We start from the raw sequence: 22,340 nt of genomic DNA, 5'->3' as shown, positions 1-22,340 counted from the left end.
TAAATATAAAACTGGAGATAAGGTATTAATAAAAAATTTTGATTGCACCCCAGGAGTATCAACAAAAATGATTCCACGGTTTAAAGGACCGTACGAGATCGATCGGGAACTGCGAAACGATCGATATGTGACTAAAGACATTGAAGGGTTCCAGTTGTCTCAAACGCCCTACCGTGGGACATGGGAAGCCGCCAATATGCGACCGTGGCGATCGGCGTCTTAGATTTGTAGAAACCTCGTATTTATAGTTATGTGCGTTATATATTTGCTTTTATGTACTTATGTGTTTATGTATTTAGTTGCGTTTTATGTATTTCATTGCGTTTATATATTTATTATATTTTCATAGATTTATTTTTAGTTGCGTTGTGCGAAGCGATTCCGGCAAATCGGGACGATTTGTCGTCAGGACGGCCAAACTGTAAGATATTAGCCGGTCAGCTTTTGGACACGTGGCATGTACACGTGGCATGGACGTGGCCTTAGGTCAAAGGCGGCCGCGAGCCGCCAAAAGGGCTTTTATGTCGCGCCGCGCGATCGCGACGCAATTCTTTGAGGACATGCCGATTTACCGGCGATGACCGAATGTTCGGACGACCAACGGTCAGTCTCGTCCAGACCCCCCGTTGAGGAAAGACCAATAAACGCATACATATACATATATTTCAACTCTGCCTTCTGTACTTACCCTGAATCCCGGCCATCCCCTTACATTATTTATATTTATTATGAAAATATTAACAAATTTCCAGAAATTGGAGTGAAATATACGCGTAATAAGTATTCGTACAGTCTTTGATTCGTAACATTCCACATAGAACGATTACAAGATAATCCATGATATGTAAACATACTTAGCATCAGTATGTCTGGAGACGCTGTCGGTATAGGTAGTACATCCTGAATTCAAACATTATCAACGAAATTATCAGTAAAATGGGACGAAAACACAAGGAAACCTCTGAAGAAGAAAGGAAAATTGTTATTTTACATAATAAGTGTAAAACACTGAGTGAAATTTCTAAAGTTTTAAATAAACCGAGGTCCACGATTCAAGGAATCATTGACAGATATGGCGATCGAAAAACTGTAAAAAATAATCCAAGAAACGGACGTAAACGAATAATAAATGAGTATACCGGCCGATGGATAATTCGAAAAATAAAGCAAAATCCAAAGATAAGTGCGGTGAAAATCACAGCTGAACTTATAAATGATCTGGACATTAATGTATGCAGTAGCACAGTGCGTAATTTTTTACGGGATAGAGGATATCACGGCAGATTAGCTCGTAAGAAATATTTCGTAAATGGAATTAATAGAAAGAAACGATTGCAATTCGCGAAAGAGTACGTTAATGTTCCTATGGAGCACTGGAACTGTATTATATTTACTGATGAGAGTAAATTTAACATATTTGGTCAGATGGACGATGTACAGTATGGTGGAAAAAAAATACCGAGTACGAAAAAAGTAATTTGAAGCCCACCGTAAAGCATGGAGGAGGATCAGTCACAGTTTGGGGCTCTATGAGTGCGAGCGGGGTTGGATCCCTCCATTTTATCGATGGTATCATGGATCACAAAATGTACATCGATATTCTAAAAGAGCATCTTCAGGTTAGTGCAAATAAAATGCAGTTATAGGGCAATTATATATTTTTGCAAGATAATGATCCAAAGCATAATGCTTATAATACACGTCAGTGGATTCTATATAATGTGCCGCAGCAATTAAAAATCCCTCCACAGTCTCCAGACGTAAATGTGATAGAGCACTTATGGAGTCATCTTGAAGAAAAAATTCGAGACCATCACATTTCTTCGAAACAAGATTTAAAAAATGCACTTTTAGAGGAATGGAACAAAATTTCTAGTACTATAACCAAAAATTTAGTAAATTCAATGCCACAAAGGCTTAAGGCGATTATACAATCTAAAGGAAATTCCACTAGATACTAAAATAGCAAATATGTAGACTGATTTTTGTTACGTTTATGTACTAAAATTTATAGTTTTCGTTGTAAAATTAGAAGTGTACGAATACTTATTACACGTATATTTCACGCCAATTTCTGGAAATTTGTTAATATTTTCATAATAAATATAAATAAATAATTTGTTGTTAATGACATTTGTTCCAAAGATTTTTAAGAATATGTATGTATGTTTTTGTTAACATACTTTTGTAATAAACAAACTTCTGCAAAGTTTTTGTTCAAATTGACTAGTGTACGAATACTTTTTACACTCACTGTATATGCGGCTATGCGCGCAATAGGCGATATGCCGGAAAAAGAAGAAAAAAGAGCGAAGCAGGAGCGGACTACAAACGGGCAGACGTCGCAGAAGACATCAGAAAGCGTTCCTGTGAAAACAAAAGCAGTTACCTGCTTTAATTACGGGACAATGGGCCACGTGGCAAAGGACTGCAGGAAGCCAAGGGTAGAGTGCAGCCTTTGTAAGCGGTTGGACCATAAAAAGGAGGAGTATCCGCAGAAAGAGGCAAATATTGTACAAAATATCGAATGTACCTCTGTTGGATTATTAATAAATAATCCTTCACAAAACTGAATCTAACAGTGAGAAACACTGTCCATTGTCTGTAGTCGAAGACCGTATTGGCACCATCGGTTCTAGGGGCCTGGGTCTGTCTTTGTCATCGAAGGCAAGGGAAATAAACACGATGCAGGCAATGGTTTCTTTCTTTTTAAGTGGACGCCAGTTTTCCTTTTTAGGGGACCTAAGCGTCGCGTCACTTCTTGTTCAGTTTTAGCAGAGTAAAGACGTCCTTCTAGACCAAAGAATAAACTATCATTTAGTAAAAGAAGGACTACTACTTTTTCACCCAAATCCAATAGGTTATGGGCCCAGATTACGTTTTTTTTAATAACTGTGTTTTTCGTGTGTGTTAATTTTAAATAGTTAAGTGTGTGAAAAGTAGTGAATAAGCTAGATAGTAAAGTTTAGTTATAAAAGTATTTATTAAAACTGTACTTAGTGACTATAGATGAATAAGTGACTATATAGTGAAAATAAAAAAAAGAAACAGTTTTAATATAAAAATAAAAAAATTATAATGGAAAATTTAAAAGTGAAAAGAAACATTAAACCATTCGATGGTGATAGATACAGTGTGTGGAAATTAAGAATACGTGCGTTATTAAACGAACAGGACGTAATTAAAGTGATTGATAGCCCAGCTCCTGAATTTTTATCAGATGACTGGATAAAGGCCGAAAAGATCGCGAAGGGTACAATAGTGGAATATCTGTCGGACTCACTTCTTGGCTTCGCGAAAACGGAAATAACCGCGCGCGACGTTTTTAAAGATCTAGATGCTATATATGAAAGGAAAAGTCTTGCAAGCCAGCTAGCTACAAGAAAAAAATTATTAAATTTAAAATTGCAAGGTGATATTCAATTAATAAGACATTTTGCAGTTTTTGACGAATTAATGACCGAACTGTTCGCATCCGGTGCAAAATTAGAGGAATCTGATAAAGTGTCACACCTGCTATTAACACTTCCAGCAAATTATGATGGCGTTATAACCGCACTAGAAACATTATCAGACGATAACTTAAATTTAGCGTTCGTGCAAACACGATTATTAGATCACGAAATAAAATTAAGAGCCGAGTGCAGTTCAACAAGCAACAAAGTACTTCAGGCGAACCAATACCATCAAGAAAATGCAACAAATAATTTGTAAAATGTAAGTGGCATAAGAAAGCCACATATTTATAAAAGGAAACACAATTTTAAACCCAAGCATAATGGAACAGCCTTGAAATGCCATCACTGTGGAAGAAAAGGACATAAAATAAGGGACTGCTTCCATTACCAGAAAAGCCTTCAACACAAGGAGAAAAGAAGAAGAACAGTGCAAACGGTGCAAGTGTCAGAACCGATGGTGACTGACAATTCTTCTGGATTCGCATTCATGACTGGAACTAATCAGATAGAAAAAAAACAGACAGTTAACTTTTCTCTTGGATTCCGGGGCGTCGGATCACTTAATAAATCAAGACAATGTATTTTCAAGTTTCACTGTACTGCAGCCACCAGTGAAGATTTCAATAGCGAAGACCGGAGAATTCATAGAAGCAACAAAAAAGGGAAACTTAAAAGTAACAAGTAATTTAGGAATAAAAGGGACATTGGAGGACGTACTTTATTGCTCAGAGGCCCCGTACAACCTACTGTCCGTAAGAAGAATGCAGCAAGCCGGAATGAGTGTAACCTTCGATGAAAAAGGAGTTGAGGTAAAAAAGGACGGTAAAGCTGTAATGACTGGTAAGCCACATAAAAATTTAATAGCAATTGATCTTGAAATTGATATAGAAAGGGTAAGAAATATCAATTATCAAGTACAAAATATTATAAGTAATGATTATGAATTATGGCATAAACGCTTAGGTCACATGGGAAGATCGAAATTTTTAGAGTTGAAAAATAAACAAATGGTTGATGACTTAGAGGACATTGATAAAGTTGTGCCTAATGACAACTTATGTGAAGCTTGTATTAACGGGAAACAAGCGAGATTACCATTTCAAAGGGCTAAAGATAAAAGTCATATAAGACGACCATTATTTATTGTTCATTCGGATGTTTGCGGTCCGATCACTCCACCGACTATAGACAATAAAAATTATTTTGTATTATTTGTTGACGAATATAGCCATTACTGTGTCACATACCTGATTACATATAAATCAGATGTATTTTCAGTTTTTCAAGACTTCATTAATAAAAGTGAAGCTCATTTTAATTTAAAAATTGTCAATTTATATTGCGATAATGGTAGAGAGTATTTATCAAATGAGATGAAAGATTACTGTGTGCAAAAAGGTATTAGTTATCATTTAACAGTTCCTCGAACTCCACAATTAAACGGTGTTTCAGAGCGTATGGTTAGAACCATAACGGAAAAGGCACGCACAATGATAAGCGGTGCAAGTTTAACCCTTTTAGTGCCGGCGGCGCGGTATCGCGTCGTTGGACCCTTATCGGATCATGTCAATAGCTCTTTGAATTCTTATAAATATAAACAACTCTATGTAAACTGTCACGAAATAAGATCGCATCGAGGCAGCGAGACGTAGGATCAGTTAGTTTTTCCTTGATCGATGTCGTGAGCAGTACATTTCGTCGCAGTATCAGTTCGAAAAGCGTCAATTTTGTTATTGCCGTTGTTTTCCACTTGTGTCAAACATTTTTGTTTTTGACAAACCTATAATTAGCAACACAGGATTTCTAAACTTTTGCCACCGACCTTTTATAAAAAAATACATCGTCATGGATGAAGCCGAATTAGCCCAAATACTTGACCAGATGGATGAAGTACATAGTGACGACGATGAAATTGTGGCACCAAGTAGTCAGCATCCGCGTGGAATATATAGTGATAGTGAAGTTAGTGATAACGAATCAGACCTTGAGGGAAACGATATTGAGGAAGCATTGCACAATTTCCGTGAAGTTACCGTGGCCAATGACAGCGAATATAATCCTCGCCCACAATTTATGGAAATTGCTGGACCTAAACATATGCTACCGAGAAATTCCACACCCAGGGAATATTTCGACTCATTTTTTACCAAAGACTTTTTGAGCCTATTGAGGAGTGAAACAAACCGATATGCCAGACAGTTTCTCAACAAAATCAAGGTACCATCAGGATCCAGAGCAGCAGAGTGGAAGACAACCACAGTGTCAGAAATGAGAGCTTTTGTTGCCGTTCTTTTAGAAATGGGTATCACACGTAGACCGACACTTTTCAGTTATTGGTCAACAAACCATAGACACATCCCATGGTTTGGCCAAATGTTTAGCCGAAATAGGTTCCAATTAATTTGCAGGTTTTTCCATGTCGTAGACAATAACAATTTAGCAGCACGTAATAGCCCAGGATATGACCCTACAGCAAAATTTGAACCAGTTGTTACCCACGCGAATAATAAATTCCGATATCATTATTCGCCTCATCAACATTTGAGTATTGACGAATCGTTAGTCGGCACGAAATGTAGAACGTCGTTGACCCAATATCTGCCAAATAAAAAGCATCATAAATGGGGCATCAAATTTTGGATGCTGACTGATGCTGTTACCCATTATTGTCTATCATTTTTTTGCTATAAAGGAGCCTCACATCAATCAGATAAAGAAGAAATAAAAGAAAACGGTCTTAGTTATGTCGTAGTACATAAATTATTGAATATGGGCAACTATTTTATGAAAGGGTATCACGTGGTAGCCGACAACTTTTTTACAAGCATCCCGTTAGCAAGATCTTTGTTTGAAAAGCAGACATATTTTACTGGCACAATCCGAAGTAATAGAAAATATATTCCACCATTTCTGAAGCAGAAATTGCAAGAGGGCGCATCTAAGTACGCCCGAAATAAGGAAATATTATTATTAGCATACCGGGGAAAAAAATCACAAAAGAAGAATGTTTTACTCCTATCGACATACGAAAAGGCTCAAAATGAAATAATTACAATTAGAAAAAATAGTGAACAGAGACAGATCGAAAAACCAGCAATAGTAAATGAATACAATAAACATATGGGAGGCATAGACACATCAGATATGATGTTGTATTCCTATTTGGACGAAAGAAGAACAGTCAAATATTGGAAAAAAGTAGTTTTCGCCATTTTCTCTCGAATGGTGTTGAATGCCTACATCTTATAATATATCAGCAGAATACAGAAGGCAGAACCAAAACACGACTCGAATTTATAACTGATATTATTCAGTCGATAACCAGAGAATGGATGGCAGTAAAGAGGATAGCACCCGAAAGACCATTGGCTGAAACATCCACAAATGCACCATGCATAGGCGTACGAAAACTTCCAGGAAGACTGGAAAGAGTTTGCGTGGTGTGCAGTAGAAAGGATGGTGGGCCAAAACGAAAATCACGCACAATTTGCAATAGGTGCAATAAAGGATTGCATGGTGTGTGCATTAGTAGCCACGAATGCTAAATAAATTATTTGGGTGAGTTATAATAACAAAATGTTACACATTTACAATATCTAAATATAAATATTAATGTTATTATAATGAAGTATTATGCAAAATTATATCACAAATATATTTATGATAACATAATTTTGTTTCAGCAATGTTATATTACCTATAACAATTACTTGTTTCGGAAGAGATAATCCGTCCGGCGCTTACCATGTACCTTGGAGCTATTCTCTATTTTTGTTATGCAATATTATTTATTTTGTTACAAAATATATTGGAAATGCAAAGTATATACTTTGCAATAAATGGTCTATATAAAGTTATGATGAAAAGATGACTTTTCATATGTGCAAATACGTTTTGCAAGAGAGAACTCAATTTTTATTTTCTTTATGATCATTTATACCTTTGTCATTTACATAATTTTCAATGAATATAGAAAAATTAGTGTCATTGTTCTATTCTCTATGTCATCCTTAATACACTGCTTTTTGAATTATGTAAATATTGTATTTTGTTTGGTTTTTATGAGCCTTCTTCCAAGCCCTAGTAAAATCGTGAAATTCGGCCGGTTATCTTTGCATAGGCACCTCTTTTTCGCTCGGCACTAAAAGGGTTAAATAAAGCGTTTTGGGGAGAAGCGGTGCTAGCCGCCACATATTTAATTAATTTGACCCCAACTAAAGCGTTAAAGGGTAATAAAACACCATTTGAATTGTGGCATAGTAAAAAGCCCAAAGTAAAGTACATATTTAAAAGTTTTCGGTTCTACTACTTATGTGCATAATAAAACTAGAAAAACTAAATTCAATGAAAAATCGTGGAAAGGCATATTAGTTGGTTACGAACCGAATGGTTATAAAGTATGGAATTTGGAGATTGAAAAATTTGTTGTAGTTAGGGACGTAATTGTGGATGAGAAAAATTACTTGAAAACTCGACCAGTGGTGAGACTTGAAAGGGTTAATGAGAGGACCCGTGATGAAACTGATGCATCTGACATACGGTCAAAATCAGTAAAAGTAAGCGAAGAGTCTCATAAATCTGATAATGATAAATCAGATAATGTATTGAAGTCGAGAATAAAAGTAAACTCAAAAGTAAAATTAGGTGACAAACCTAATAAATCTGTAATAGAAACAGATGCACAAAAGGAGTCTTCATCTCAAAATGATAAAATAGAAGTAGAAAAACTTGAACTTAGAAGGAGTGATAGAATTAAGCAAAACCCTCCTATTTCATACGATGAAAATAGTACGAAATATGATCTTCTCATGTGTGCACAATCGTTTATATGTAGTGTTCCTAATTCGTTTGATGAAATTAAAAATAAAGACGATTAAAATCATTAAAATATGAATTATGAATTAAAATTATTAAAAATAAATAAAACTTGGACTTTGGTAGAAAGACCAAAGGATAAAAATATTGTAGATTGCAAATGGATATTTACCATAAAGAATGATGAATTTGGAAATCCATTGAAATACAAAGCGCGTCTTGTTGCACGAGGTTTTAGCCAAGAATATTTATCTGATTATAATGAAACTTTTGCTCCAGTTGCAAGGATATCAAGTTTTAGATTTGTAATTGCGTTTGCAAGTCAGTTTAATCTGTTAATACATCATATGGATGTAAAAACAGCATTTTTAAACGGTACCTTAAAGGAAGGAATTTATATGAAAGTTCCTGAAAGGATTATGAGCAAAGAAAATCAAGTGTGTAAATTGAATAAAGCTTTGTATGGTTTAAAACAGGCAGCAAGATGTTGGTTTGAAGTATTTGATCAAGGTCTTGTAGAAAAAGGTTTTCGAAGCTCATCAGTTGATCGTTGTATATATATTTTAGATAAAGGAAATATATTTGAAAATATATACGTTGTACTTTATGTGGATGATCTTGTGATTGCAACTGCTAGTAAAGAAACAATGGATAATTTTAAAGGTTATTTAATGAATAGGTTCCATATGACAGATTTAAATGATATTAAATTTTTCTTAGGAATAAAAATTGAAAGAAGTAGCGACAAAATAACCTTAGATCAAAGTGCTTATACAGGGTGTCCCGTAAATAGTGTAAGAACCGGAAATGGGGGGTAGGTGAGACGATTCTAAACAACAATTTCCTTTGCAAAAATGTCGGATGGGGCTTCGTTTTTGAATTATTAACGAAAAACACTGACCAATCACGGCGCTCGCCTTCCGCGCGCTCAGGGCCGTCCGACCTCGGAGAGCCACCGCGCCGGGTAGGTAGCAAGATGCGCGTTGAAAATACATCGAGGAACGAATACAAATAATTAAAAATACTGCCACTGCAATTGTTACCTAATTCGTTAATTACTACGTAATTAGTACGTAAATTACTAAATCGAATTTATTAATTATTTGTATTCGCTGTTTCTAAGGAAGAAGGAATAAAATCTCGGAATTTTTAGAAAATTAACCCTTCGCACCCGAGTGACGCTTCTGCCAGTGTTTTAAAATTAAAATAAAAATTATTATCAGAAAATTAAAATAAATACGGTAAGAACCATTTGTAACCGTTTGTTATCAAAAACTGTACTGAAAAAGCAGACTGGATTTCTGCGTACCCAAACATTCCTCGAATGCAAAGGGTTAATAGAGAAATAATTGAAATTCGACTTACCCATTCATCTGCAAGTTGACCTACTGCGCTGACAATAGGGCCCGGCCAATGCACCGCTGTCGATCACGGCAAGGTCGAAGACCCGAACGAAAATCAGCTGATGGGCCAGCCCGGTCACTGTACCTGCTTCTCACCCCGAAAACACTTCACAGCACGGTCACTAACAATTTTCACTTTCACTTTTCACTTTCGCATACCGATGCGTTCCGTTGCACCCTTCTTCGATTGTTGCTTCTTCCTGGGTTGATAACGGTGCCTGGATGTTGCTCCCTCCTGAATTGTTACTCCTTCCTGAATTGTTGTTGCTCCCTGAATTGTTGTTCCTTCCTGGATTGTTGCTTCTTCGAACCTTGCTCCCTTCAGGATTGTTGTTCCTTTTCGCTGGGATAATGGGCACGATACGTGCGGGCGGCTTTCTTCGCGTTCCCCTTGGACTCCGCGAAAACGAAGAACGTATGATAATACTCTGCATTTACGCGTTCCATCGCGTGCGTCCGCTTCTGTTCAGAAACGCGTAGGTTCTGTGAAAAATTTTGACTGACAAATTGCATTTCCCTCCCCGAAAAAGTTCCAGGTAAGGCAACCTATTGTCGCGCGATTCGGAATTACCTGCGATCGGCGAACGTGCAGACCATGCTTTTGCCGTGTATCGCACAAAGCCAAACGTCTCTTCGGCTAGTTGACCCTGGCGGAGTTATTTTTTTATTACTGCAAAACTGCCGCAAATGTTTGCTGCTAACCGTGCGTTCGACTCTTTTATTCGAATTTTTAAGATTCACCGTGAATATTTTTTCATGGAAAATTTGTTGTAAAAAAGAAAGAAGAATATACCATGAAAAATTCCATGCTTTTAAATTTTAAGAGTATAAAATAAAAAGGTATTGTTTATAAAAAATAATCCACAAAGAAGGAGGCAGTTACATAATAGATAATATGCGATAATAAAAAATATTGGAGCAACAAAAAACAAAAATATTTAACAAAAATATTAAATAATATTTCTTCTAGTTTTTATTTCTGAAATAAAAATTCCAAGAAGAAATATTTTTTAATATTTTCGTTAAATATTTTTGTTGTACAATTAAATATGTTTTGTGTAGAAAAATATTCACAGTGAGAAGCAGGTACAGTGACCGGGCTGGCCCATCAGCTGATTTTCGTTCGGGTCTTCGACCTTGCCGTGATCGACAGCGGTGCATTGGCCGGGCCCTATTGTCAGCGCAGTAGGTCAACTTGCAGATGAATGGGTAAGTCGAATTTCAATTATTTCTCTATTAACCCTTTGCATTCGAGGAATGTTTGGGTACGCAGAAATCCAGTCTGCTTTTTCAGTACAGTTTTTAATAACAAACGGTTACAAATGGTTCTTACCGTATTTATTTTAATTTTCTGATAATAATTCTTATTTTAATTTTAAAACACTCTGGCGAGAAGCGTCACTCGGGTGCGAAGGGTTAATTTTCTAAAAATTCCGAGATTTTATTCCTTCTTCCTTGGAAACAGCGAATACAAATCTATATATATAAAAGAAAGTGTCCGAAGCGATGTAATCCCATAACTCGAGAGTGGCCGAACCGATTTTGATGATTTGTACTTTGATGGAAAGGTATTTTCTCTATTTGAGGAAAATTTTAGGAATTAATTCCTCAATTTTTCAAATGTTTTCTTCAACACTGTAGGTTGAAAATCAACAAATCATGATTTGCTAAATCAGTCTGGTTTTTTCAGTCTATTTCTATGACTGAAAATCATACAAAACATTCATTGAAATCGGATACAACATTGGTGATATCAGCAAATGTTTTTTTTGTGTATGTGTTGCATTGTTGGTTGACTATTGGGATTTGTCTGTAAGAAGTGGTACGTTTCTATTGTTGTTTCATTGTTTTCAAATTTTCTATTCGTGATTTCATTGTATTGCAGTTGTTCTTCATAATGCCACCAACGAGAAGATCTCATTTAGGCCGACGTTCAGCTGGTGCACGAGCAGTGTCGACTCATCGTGCGAATATGAGTCAAGAAGATAGAAACATTGCGCAACAACGAAGAAATGCAAACCACGTCCAAATTCGTGCGCAACAAACAGAAGAACAACAGCAGGCTGTAATCGATTCGCGTAGATTGGCACAACAAAGTCGTCGAGTAAATCAATGTGAAAATTTTTTGGTGCAAAGTCGACGAATAAATACTGAAAATAGACAGCAAAGAAGAAGTGCTGGCAATGCCAATTTGCTTCGAGTAGCATTCCGATATGATTGTGCATTCAATTATCGATCTCTTCCTGTCGTTCAAATTGGATCAATGGTTGTAGTATGTCCACATTGCAACGCATTGAAATTTCCAGGAGAAACACCTGGATTGTGTTGCCTTAGTGGAAAAGTTAAATTGCCAACATTGCCATCGCCACAGGAACCATTGCGATCGTATCTAGAAGGCGTAACAGCAGAATCAAAGCAATTTCTTGCAAATGTTCAAAACTATAATGGGTGCTTTCAAATGACTTCTTTCGCTGCATCAATTATCAATGAAAGCGGATATAATCCGTCGTTCAAGGTAATTCCTGCTCGAAAGAGTACTCTTCCGTTTCCTTTGAATGATCGCATTTTATTAATTTTGAATTCGTCTCTTGGTAACCAGATTCAAGGGCAGGTGCATCATCGTGCTGGGTCGTTATTGCCGCTTCCTAATGGCGAATATAATTTCTTGCAAATCTATTTCATTGGGAACGAGAGCGATCAAATAAACCGTCGTAGTGCATTGTACAATAGAACGAAAGAAGACATCATCAGAGAATTGCAACGAATGCTTCATGACCATAATGAATTGATTGGATTATTTAAGAATGCGTTAGACAGAATGCTAACAGATGATCATCAAATCGTGATTAAAGCGGATAAAAGGCCTAACTTAGCGCACGAACGTCAATACAATGCACCGACAATTGATGAGGTTGCCATTATTGTAGTCGGTGAGCAAGTGGTATCACGGGATATTGTACTGACGCGCCGAAACAATGGACAATTACAACGTATTAGTGAGACACATCGGTCGTATGATGCACTTCAGTATCCGCTCATGTTTTGGACAGGTGATGACGGCTACCACTTTAACATCAAAATGTTAAATCCAGTTACTGGTTAGTAGACTTCTTCCTTCAATCATGTCACCAAATCAATCAATTAAATGGAATCTTAATTTTATTTTCAAACTTTGCATTTATTTGTTACTTCGGATTCATTTGTTATTAGGTGAAGAAACAACGAAGAAAGTAAGTTCGATGAACTACTATGCATACCGTTTAATGATTCGTCAAAATGAGGATAACTATCTGTTGCGATTTCGGCGATTGCTTCAACAATTCTGCGTGGATATGTATGTCAAAATCGAGACTGAACGGCTCAGTTACATTCGTTTAAATCAAGCGAAATTGCGTTCAGAAGAGTACATTCATTTGCGGGATGCAATAAGAACTGAAGGTGATGCGAGGAATCTCGGTCGACTAACAATCTTACCGGCAACGTATGTTGGCAGTCCACGCCACATGCACGAGTATGCTCAAGATGCGATGGCGTTTGTTCGACAGTACGGTCGTCCTGATTTATTTGTCACCTTCACTTGCAACTCAAGATGGATTGATATTCAGTGCAATTTAATTCCCGGCCAAACATCGAGTGATCGACATGATATCACTGCACGTGTGTTCAGACAGAAGCTGAAGGTTCTAATGGGTTTCATTACTAAACAACGTGTATTTGGTGATGTTCGATGCTGGATGTATTCTGTTGAATGGCAGAAGAGAGGTCTGCCGCACGCGCATATTCTACTTTGGTTCGTTGAAAAGATTCGACCAGACGAAATCGATGCTGTCATTTGCGCAGAGATACCGGATCCAGAAATTGATCAAGAATTGTATGATATAGTCATCAAGAATATGATTCACGGACCGTGTGGCAACAATAACATGGATTCACCGTGCATGGCTAACGGCAAGTGTTCTAAACGCTACCCACGTCCTCTCACTGCGGAAACTATTACCGGCGACGACGGATATCCACTTTATCGACGTCGTTCACCTGATGATAATGGCAGAACAGTTACATTGAAAGTGAAACAAAATGATGTTGTGGTTGATAACAGTTGGATTGTTCCATATTCACCACTACTTTGCAAAACATTTGATGCGCATATCAATGTGGAGGACTGTAATTCGATTAAAGCAATCAAATACGTTTGCAAGTATATTACAAAAGGTAGTGATATGGCTGCGTTTGGTGTTCCGGATCCAAATGCCGATGATGAAGTAACGCGGTATCAAATTGGAAGATATGTTAGTTGCAATGAGGCTCTTTGGCGAATTTTTTCATTTCCAATTCACGACCGTCATCCAACTGTAGTTCATTTGGCGGTGCATCTGGAGAATGGTCAACGTGTTTATTTCACTGAACACACTGCCATTCAACGTGCTGAAAGACCACCAGCTACAACATTGACCAGTTTCTTTTCAACATGTGAGAGTGATCCATTCGCACGAACATTGCTCTACTCTCAGATGCCGCGTTATTACACTTGGAATGCTTCATCGAAAAAGTTTCAACGGCGAAAGCAAGGCGAGCGAGTTCCGGATAATCCAGATGTATTCTCAACAGATGCCATCGGTCGTATTTACACAGTGCATCCATCTAGAAATGCAGAATGTTTCTATTTGCGATTACTGTTGGTAAATGTTCGTGGGCCAACTTCATTCGAGTCACTTCGAACCGTCGATGGAGTACTCTGTCCTACATATCGTGATGCCTGTCAACGTTTGCAATTGCTGGAGAATGATACACATTGGGATATGACTCTTGCTGATGCAATTATGTGCGCACCTGCAAATCAAATACGTTCATTGTTTGCAATCATAATTTCGACGTGTAATCCATCAAATCCGAAAGATTTGTGGGATAAATACAAGGACAACATGTCAGAGGATTTTTTGCATCGAGTTCGTGCTGCAACCGGAGATTTCAATTTGGGAATGACTGATGAGATTCATAATGAATCGTTGATTGCGATTGAGGATATATGTTTGCTTATTAGCGGCAATTTGTTGTGTACTTTAGGAATACCAGCGCCTAATCGTTCAATCCACGATGCTTTTAATCAAGAAATAGAACGAGAACGTGAATATGATCGAGACGCATTGAGCCGAATGGTTTGTGATAATGTTCCATTGTTAAATCCTGAGCAGAAAATCGTGTATGAAACATTGATGAAGGCGATTGATAACGGAAATGGGGGAATATTTTTTATCGATGCTCCCGGTGGTACTGGGAAAACATTTCTTATTTCTTTGCTTTTGGCTACTATTCGTTCGAGATCTCAAATTGCTTTGGCAGTCGCTTCTTCAGGAATAGCTGCTACGTTGTTGGAAGGAGGCCGGACAGCACATTCAGCGCTGAAATTGCCGTTGAATCTCCAAGTGGTTGAAGAACCCACATGCAACATTAGTAGAAATTCCGCTATGGGAAAAGTGTTGCAATGTTGTAAAATCATCATTTGGGATGAATGCACAATGGTGCATAAACGTGCATTGGAAGCAGTTAATCGGACCATGAAGGATTTACGCAATAATTCAAGACGTTTTGGAGGCGCTATGATTCTATTGTCTGGTGATTTCCGTCAAACGTTACCTGTCATTCCAAAATCAACTGCTGCTGATGCAGTTAACGCTTCCTTGAAGTCATCGTCTTTGTGGCGCTTTGTGAAGAAACTTAAATTGAATACGAATATGCGAGTTTCATTACAAAACGATCCTACAGCTGATGTGTTCTCCAAACAACTGATAGCCATCGGTAATGGTGAAGTTCCCGTCGATGTCACAACCGGTTTGATTTCATTTCCGTCGAATTTTTGTAATTTCGTTACATCGAAAGATGAACTAATTCGTAAAGTGTTTCCGGATATTGTTGTTAATTATTTGAATCACGATTGGTTAAGTGAACGCGCAATTTTGGCAGCGAAGAACAAGGATGTGAATGAGATTAATTTTAAAATTCAAAATCAAATTGGTGGTCCAATGCATTCATTCAAATCTGTTGATTGTGTGGTAAATGAAGATGAAGCTACGAATTACCCCACTGAATTTTTGAATTCTTTGGATTTGCCTGGTGTTCCGCAACACATTTTACACCTTAAAGTTGGTTCGGTAGTGATTATGCTTCGAAATTTGCAACCTCCTAAATTGTGTAACGGAACGCGTTTGATTGTAAAGCAAATCATGAACAATATCATTTACGCAACAATTCTCAAAGGCAAGTTTAAAGGAGAACAAGTTCTCATTCCGCGTATTCCTTTGATACCGACAGACATGCCTTTCGAATTCAAACGCATTCAATTCCCGGTTCGTCTTGCGTTCGCCATGACAATCAACAAGGCTCAAGGCCAATCATTGGATGTTTGTGGTCTAAATTTGGAAAATGAATGTTTTTCACATGGCCAACTGTATGTAGCCTGTTCACGTGTTGGTAAGCCATCTGCTTTGTTTGTGTTGGCACCGGAACAAAAAACCAAAAATATTGTGTATCACAAAGTACTAGAATAAAGATGATTTTTTGGTAAGAAAATTTTTTATTTAAAAAATGCAATAGTTTCGTTGTATTTTTGGGTGGGACGAAGTCCGCCGGGGCTGCTAGTTTTTAATAAAGAGGGAGTACAGATATTAAATGGTAACGAGATTATAATGAGGGGTAAGTCTTTGAATAATCTAATAGCTGTAGACCTAGTAATTAAAAATAATAAAATAGAAATAACTAAGCAAGTATATAGTGCAACAAATAATAACTATAAACTATGGCATGAACGACTAGGTCACGTAAGTAAAAGTAAATTTTTAGAATTGAAAAATAAAGAAATGGTAAGCGATGTAGAGTTAGTAAATGCAATTCACATTAATGAAAATTTGTGTGAAGCTTGCATTAAAGGCAAACAAACACGTTTACCATTTAACACAGCTAAAGAAAAAGACTACATAACCAGGCCATTAGTAATAGTACATTCTGATATCTGTGGTCCGATTGCTCCTTCTACGGTAAATAACAAAAATTATTTTGTTACATTTATTGACGAATTTACACACTATTGTGTGGTATATCTACTAACAAATAGGTCAGAATTCTTTGCAATGTTTAAAGATTACGTAGCAAAAAGTGAAGCACACTTTAATTTAAAATTAGTTAATCTGTATTGTGCTTATGGTAAAGAGTATCTGTCTAATCAGATGAAGGATTACTGCGTTCAAAACGGTATCAGCTATCATTTAACTGTTCCGCGAACTCCACAATTAAATGGGGTGGCGGAGAGGATGAACCGAACCATAACAGAAAAGACTCGGGCAATGATAGCTGGTGCTTGTTTAGATAAAGTTTTTTGGGGTGAAGCGGTTCTTACCGCTACATATTTAATAAACAGAATCCCAACTAGAGCGGTGAAATTAGATAAGACACCGTTTGAATTGTGGCACGGTAAGAAACCACAAATAAAATATTTGAAAGTTTTCGGTTCTACGGTATACGTACATAACAAAACCAGTAAATCAAAATTTGATGACAGATCATGGAAAGGAATACTGGTAGGGTATGAACCAAACGGATATAAAGTTTGGGATACGGAAAAAGAAAAATATGTCGTTGTTAGAGACATAATTGCAGATGAAACAAATTTTCTAAAATCTAGGCCAGGAATAAGAATCGATGGGGTTAATTCTGAAAAACCTAGAAACGAAATTGATGTTTCTGACGCAATGTCAAAATCAATAATAGAGGTTGAGAAATCTGATAATAGGAAATCAGATGTAACAAATTTGAGAAATTTTGGAAATGAAACTGATGTTACTGACACACAGTCAAAATCAGTAGAAAGGTCAAATACATCTGATGGTAAATTAGATGGATTGAGTTCTGGAAGCTCAAACAGAATTTCTTTTAACGAAAGTGAAAATGAAACGCAGGGTAGTAGTTCTTCTTCTCAAATAGACATAAACAATATAGATAATCAAGCCAATAAAAGAATATTATCAGAACCCAGAAGGAGTGATCGGAATAAAAGACGTCCCCCTATTTCATATAATGAAGACGATATACCGGATGATTATTTAATGTGTGCTCAGTCAATAATGTGTAAAATTCCTCAATCATATGAGGAAATCGCAAGTAGAGATGATAGAGATAAATGGGAAAATGCAATAAAGGAGGAAATAAATTCTCTGTTAATTAATAAAACGTGGACTATAGTCGCGAAACCGGAAAATAAAAACATTGTTGACTGTAGATGGGTATTCACGATTAAAATTGATGAAAAAGGGAACCCATGTAAATATAAAGCTCGCTTAGTAGTAAGAGGGTTTAGTCAAAAGTATTTAGAAGATTATAATGAAACGTTTGCACCGGTTGCAAGAATTTCGAGCTTTAGATTTATCATAGCATTTGCAAATCAGTTTGATTTATTAGTACATCATATGGATGTTAAGACTGCATTTTTAAATGGTAAATTAAAGGAGGAAATCTATATGAAAATTCCTGAAGGGATTGATGGTAGGGGTAACCAGGTATGCAAATTAAATAAAGCCTTATATGGACTTAAACAAGCAGCAAGGTGCTGGTTCGAAGAATTTGATAACGTTCTAAAAGAAAAAGGTTTCGAAAGTTCGCCAGTAGATCGTTGTATTTATACTTTAAATAAAGAGGACATATCAGAAAATATATACGTAGTATTATACGTAGATGATCTTATGATTGTAACAGCAAACATGGAGACAATGAACAGCTTTAAGACCTATTTAATGAATAAATTTAGAATGGTCGATTTAAAGGAAATGAAATTGTTCCTAGGAATTAGGGTTAATAGAGAAAAAGATACAATCACGTTAGATCAGAGTGCATACATAAGATCAGTTTTAAATAAATTTAATATGCATGATTGTAGACCTGTAGCAACTCCTCTCGAAAATAAATTAAATTACGAAGCATTGAACTCAATTGAAGAGTATAATGCACCTTGTCGGAGTGTCATTGGTTGCTTAATGTATATGATGGTATGTACACGTCCTGATATATGCATAGCAGTAAATGCATTGAGTAAATATACGAATAAAAATAATGAAGAACTGTGGAAAAGCCTGAAAAGAGTTTTAAGGTATTTAAAAGGATCGATAAATATCAAACTAACGTACATCAGGGCACAATACAATGACATTCTGACGGGATATGTTGATTCAAATTGGGGAGGAGATGATACAACGGACAGGAAAAGTACCACAGGCTACTTATTTAAATTATTTGAAAAATGTACAATATGCTGGAACACGAAAAGGCAGCAATCAGTAGCGGTTTCAAGCACTGAAGCTGAATATATGGCTTTGTTTGAAGCAGTGAAAGAAGCACTTTGGCTGAAATCACTAGCAAAGAGTATAAAAATAGATATATTAAAATCTATTATAATTTTTGAGGACAATACTGGTTGCATCAGTATTGCAAATGATCCAACAAGCCATAAACGGTCCAAGCATATTGGCATAAAATATCATTTTTCAAGAGAACAGGTAGAAAATAAAGTGATAACTTTAAAATACATTTCCACAGATCAACAACTGGCGTTAGAATGGGCGCGGGGAATCCCACACACCCCTCCCGCCTCTCCCCAAAGAGGTGGGAGGGAGTCTTTCGAAGATTTTCCCCACGAAAAGCCACTTCAGAAGCATAGATTCGCACAGATGAGGACCGGAATGGGTCTAGAATAATTAGTAATTAATAATTAAGTTTGAAATGGTCTGATCGTGGTTTTCCTGGGTTTTCCACGATCCTTAGCAACAAATGTTGGACCATATGTAGTTCCCCAGAAATAGAAAAGTAAAGAAGGTATATCTTAGATAATTAGTTTTTTTTTAAAGGCAATAGTTTTATAAAAGATTGTCCGATTGATTTTTGAGGAGGCGTGTTGGATTTCCTAACCGTCTTGTTATGTTACAAAAATCATCTCCAGTAACGGATGTATATACTGGAGTTTCCGGTAGTTTTGGCCATGGGTTCTTAGAACTCATGGGTGTTTATTACAGAAAGATAAGAGTTCGTCGCTAGGGCGAACTGCGCTTCACTCTCGCCTTTCTTCTGCGGGTGAAGTCACAGTCTCGTAAAGATCTCTGAGAGAACGGGTCGATACTCTCTTAGGTATACCTTCGATTACTACATAAAGAATAAAGTATAATTTAAAAGTATTTATTGTCATATTTAATTCAACACACGTCCCGAAGCCACTACCATTTCCAACAAACAGTATATTGATATTTTGTAATGAATTTCGATTCATTAACTTGTTCAACTGTTAGTGGTTTCCGAGTTTCCACTACAGAGTATCGAAAGCCACGATCTGCAAGGAAATTATCACCCGGTTCAAAGTATCTTAATCGACAGTATCGAAGCGTCTTAAAAATGATTAATAAGAATCATTAATTGAAACTAATAAATCTTACTGACTATTAAATTAACGGACAAATGAATTAAGGGTAGTAATCGAACAAACTGGAAGTATACATATAATCATTGCTACATAGGAATAAATGGAAGTTGTGACGAATCAATGAAAAGAGATATTGTAACTAAAATAATCAGATCTGTTTTCTTTTTTGGCTCTGGGATCTAACTCTTGTTTATATCGCAACCTCTCATCGTCGCGACGTATCGGGAATGTGTTTATGGTGAGGATCGTATGCTGCAGTTTATATTGAACTCAAGATAAGAGCTTTGCTTCATACGTTTTGGCTTTTATTTCATTAGTCTGGTTTGTAGCTTCGAACAGTGCAAGTGTCAAGTCAGTGTTACAGTTTTGTCGAATTCGATATAATAGTGCATGTAAAATGGAGAAGATTTGTGTAAGTTGCAGTAAGTCTCTCAAGAAACTCGCACGTAAGAATTATTACTGGTCTGACGAACAGTGGTATTGCAAAGGATGCTATCAAATTAAAGTAAAACATCCTAGTTCGTCGACACAAAGTGTTAGCGAAGAAAGTGTTGTTGAAGAAAACATTGGACAAAGTGCTATAGGAAATTCATCTGTGACTTTAAATATTAATCGTAGTGTTATTTCTAGTAAATGTATTTTTGGATGTCAATCAGATCGCGTCTTGAGAAGACTAAGTAGAGAGGAGTGTCTTAATATATATATAGAAAAAGACATTTTTGTCCCATACAACGCACGTGTTTGTTGTACACATGGAGAAAAAGATAGTTTTTTAATTCCAGAGGATTTCACTACATATGATACAAGGGTAACGTTATCTGTCGAGGAACTTCTTGCAATTATTAAGACTTTTAAAAATCTAGTGTTAGAAGAAAGGAATAAAAAGATGGAAACAAGAGTGAGTTTTACAAAAATGGCAGAGGAACAGCTACTATATGAGACAGGATTAAATCATTCACAGTTTTCTGACATTCTAAATGCTGTTCAAGATGTATTACGAAACAGTGAATTTGCAGTTGGAATATATCTATCGCGGTTACATCACGGTTACACATTTGAAGAAATAGCAAAACGTTATTTTATTACACGACAAACAGCAAGTAATTACTGTGAAACTGTAAGACAGCATTTATTGGAAAGATATTGCAGCATCCATTTGTTAGCATTTAATGACCGAAATAAATTAATTACACATCAAACGGATTGTGCTAAACAACTCCATGCACCAACAAATAATCAAGTAATATTAGTACTCGATGGCACCTACCTGTTTATTCAAAAAAGTTCTAACTTTATATTCCAACGTTTATCGTATTCTGGGCACAAACATAGGAATTTAATTAAACCTATGATGGCGGTTTGTACAGATGGCTACATAGCAAATGTTTGGGGACCATATCCAGGATCAAAAAATGATGCAACAATATTAAATGAGCTGTTGTCAGATTCCAATACGTGGAGTCAATTTAAACCGGGTGATGTTTTCCTTGTGGATCGTGGTTTTCGAGATTCTATAGAAGAAATAACCAGAAGAGGATACATTGCCAAAATGCCATCCTTTGCAGATGCACCACGGAAACCACTAACAGTTGAACAAGCAAATCAGTCACGACTCATTACGAAAAATCGTTACATCGTAGAAGTAATTAATGGACGTATAAAAAGTCGTTTTAAGTATTTTGATAGAAGCATCCAAAACACGACGTTACCTACTTTATTCCACGACTTCAAAATAGCTTGTGCCATTTTAAATGCAACATTTACATCACCATCTACATCTGCCCTTGATCATTTAATTACAAATAGAATTTTGCAATATGACGAATAGAATTAATCATTTATCACAACTGATTCAAGCGGAAAATATGAATACAAAGCGAGCACAATTCCAACGTATGGAAGTTACAGAATTAGAGTTTTTCCCCAGATTAACATACAAAGATCTATGCTTATACGCATGCGGAACATACCAAATGAAGCAAGCACCTGGTTATTACGCCGACCATATAAATGACAGCGGAGATTTTGAATTTCAAGTTGCAGTACCATCATATAATATTGATTTTCAAAAATACCAGATTGATGTGGAACCAATTAACGCCATTTTACTTAAAACGAAACTGCATTCACGACACTCAAATAGTTTAAAATACTTTGTATATGTACTAATTGATAAAAGTAAAACCGCACTGGAAGCCATACTTGCACATT

General features: G+C 36.4%; 1 protein-coding gene across 1 annotated transcript; it reads left to right on the top strand.

The window, feature by feature from the left end:
* The first annotated feature begins 11,178 nt into the window (after window positions 1–11,178).
* Window positions 11,179–16,229, top strand: LOC122403185. Its single transcript, XM_043406547.1, has 2 exons — window positions 11,179–12,774; window positions 12,887–16,229. Exons 1-2 carry the CDS (start codon window positions 11,574–11,576, stop codon window positions 16,219–16,221), a joined length of 4,536 nt encoding a protein of 1,511 aa, XP_043262482.1. The 5' UTR covers window positions 11,179–11,573; the 3' UTR covers window positions 16,222–16,229.
* Window positions 16,230–22,340: the final 6,111 nt, after the last annotated feature.

The sequence above is a fragment of the Colletes gigas genome, unplaced genomic scaffold (assembly GCF_013123115.1).
Source record: "Colletes gigas isolate AHSC1104 unplaced genomic scaffold, ASM1312311v1 Colletes_gigas_Sc00045, whole genome shotgun sequence".
NCBI lineage: Eukaryota > Metazoa > Arthropoda > Insecta > Hymenoptera > Colletidae > Colletes > Colletes gigas.
Note: the sequence above shows the minus strand (reverse complement) of the source record. Positions and strands in the feature narration are given on the sequence as shown.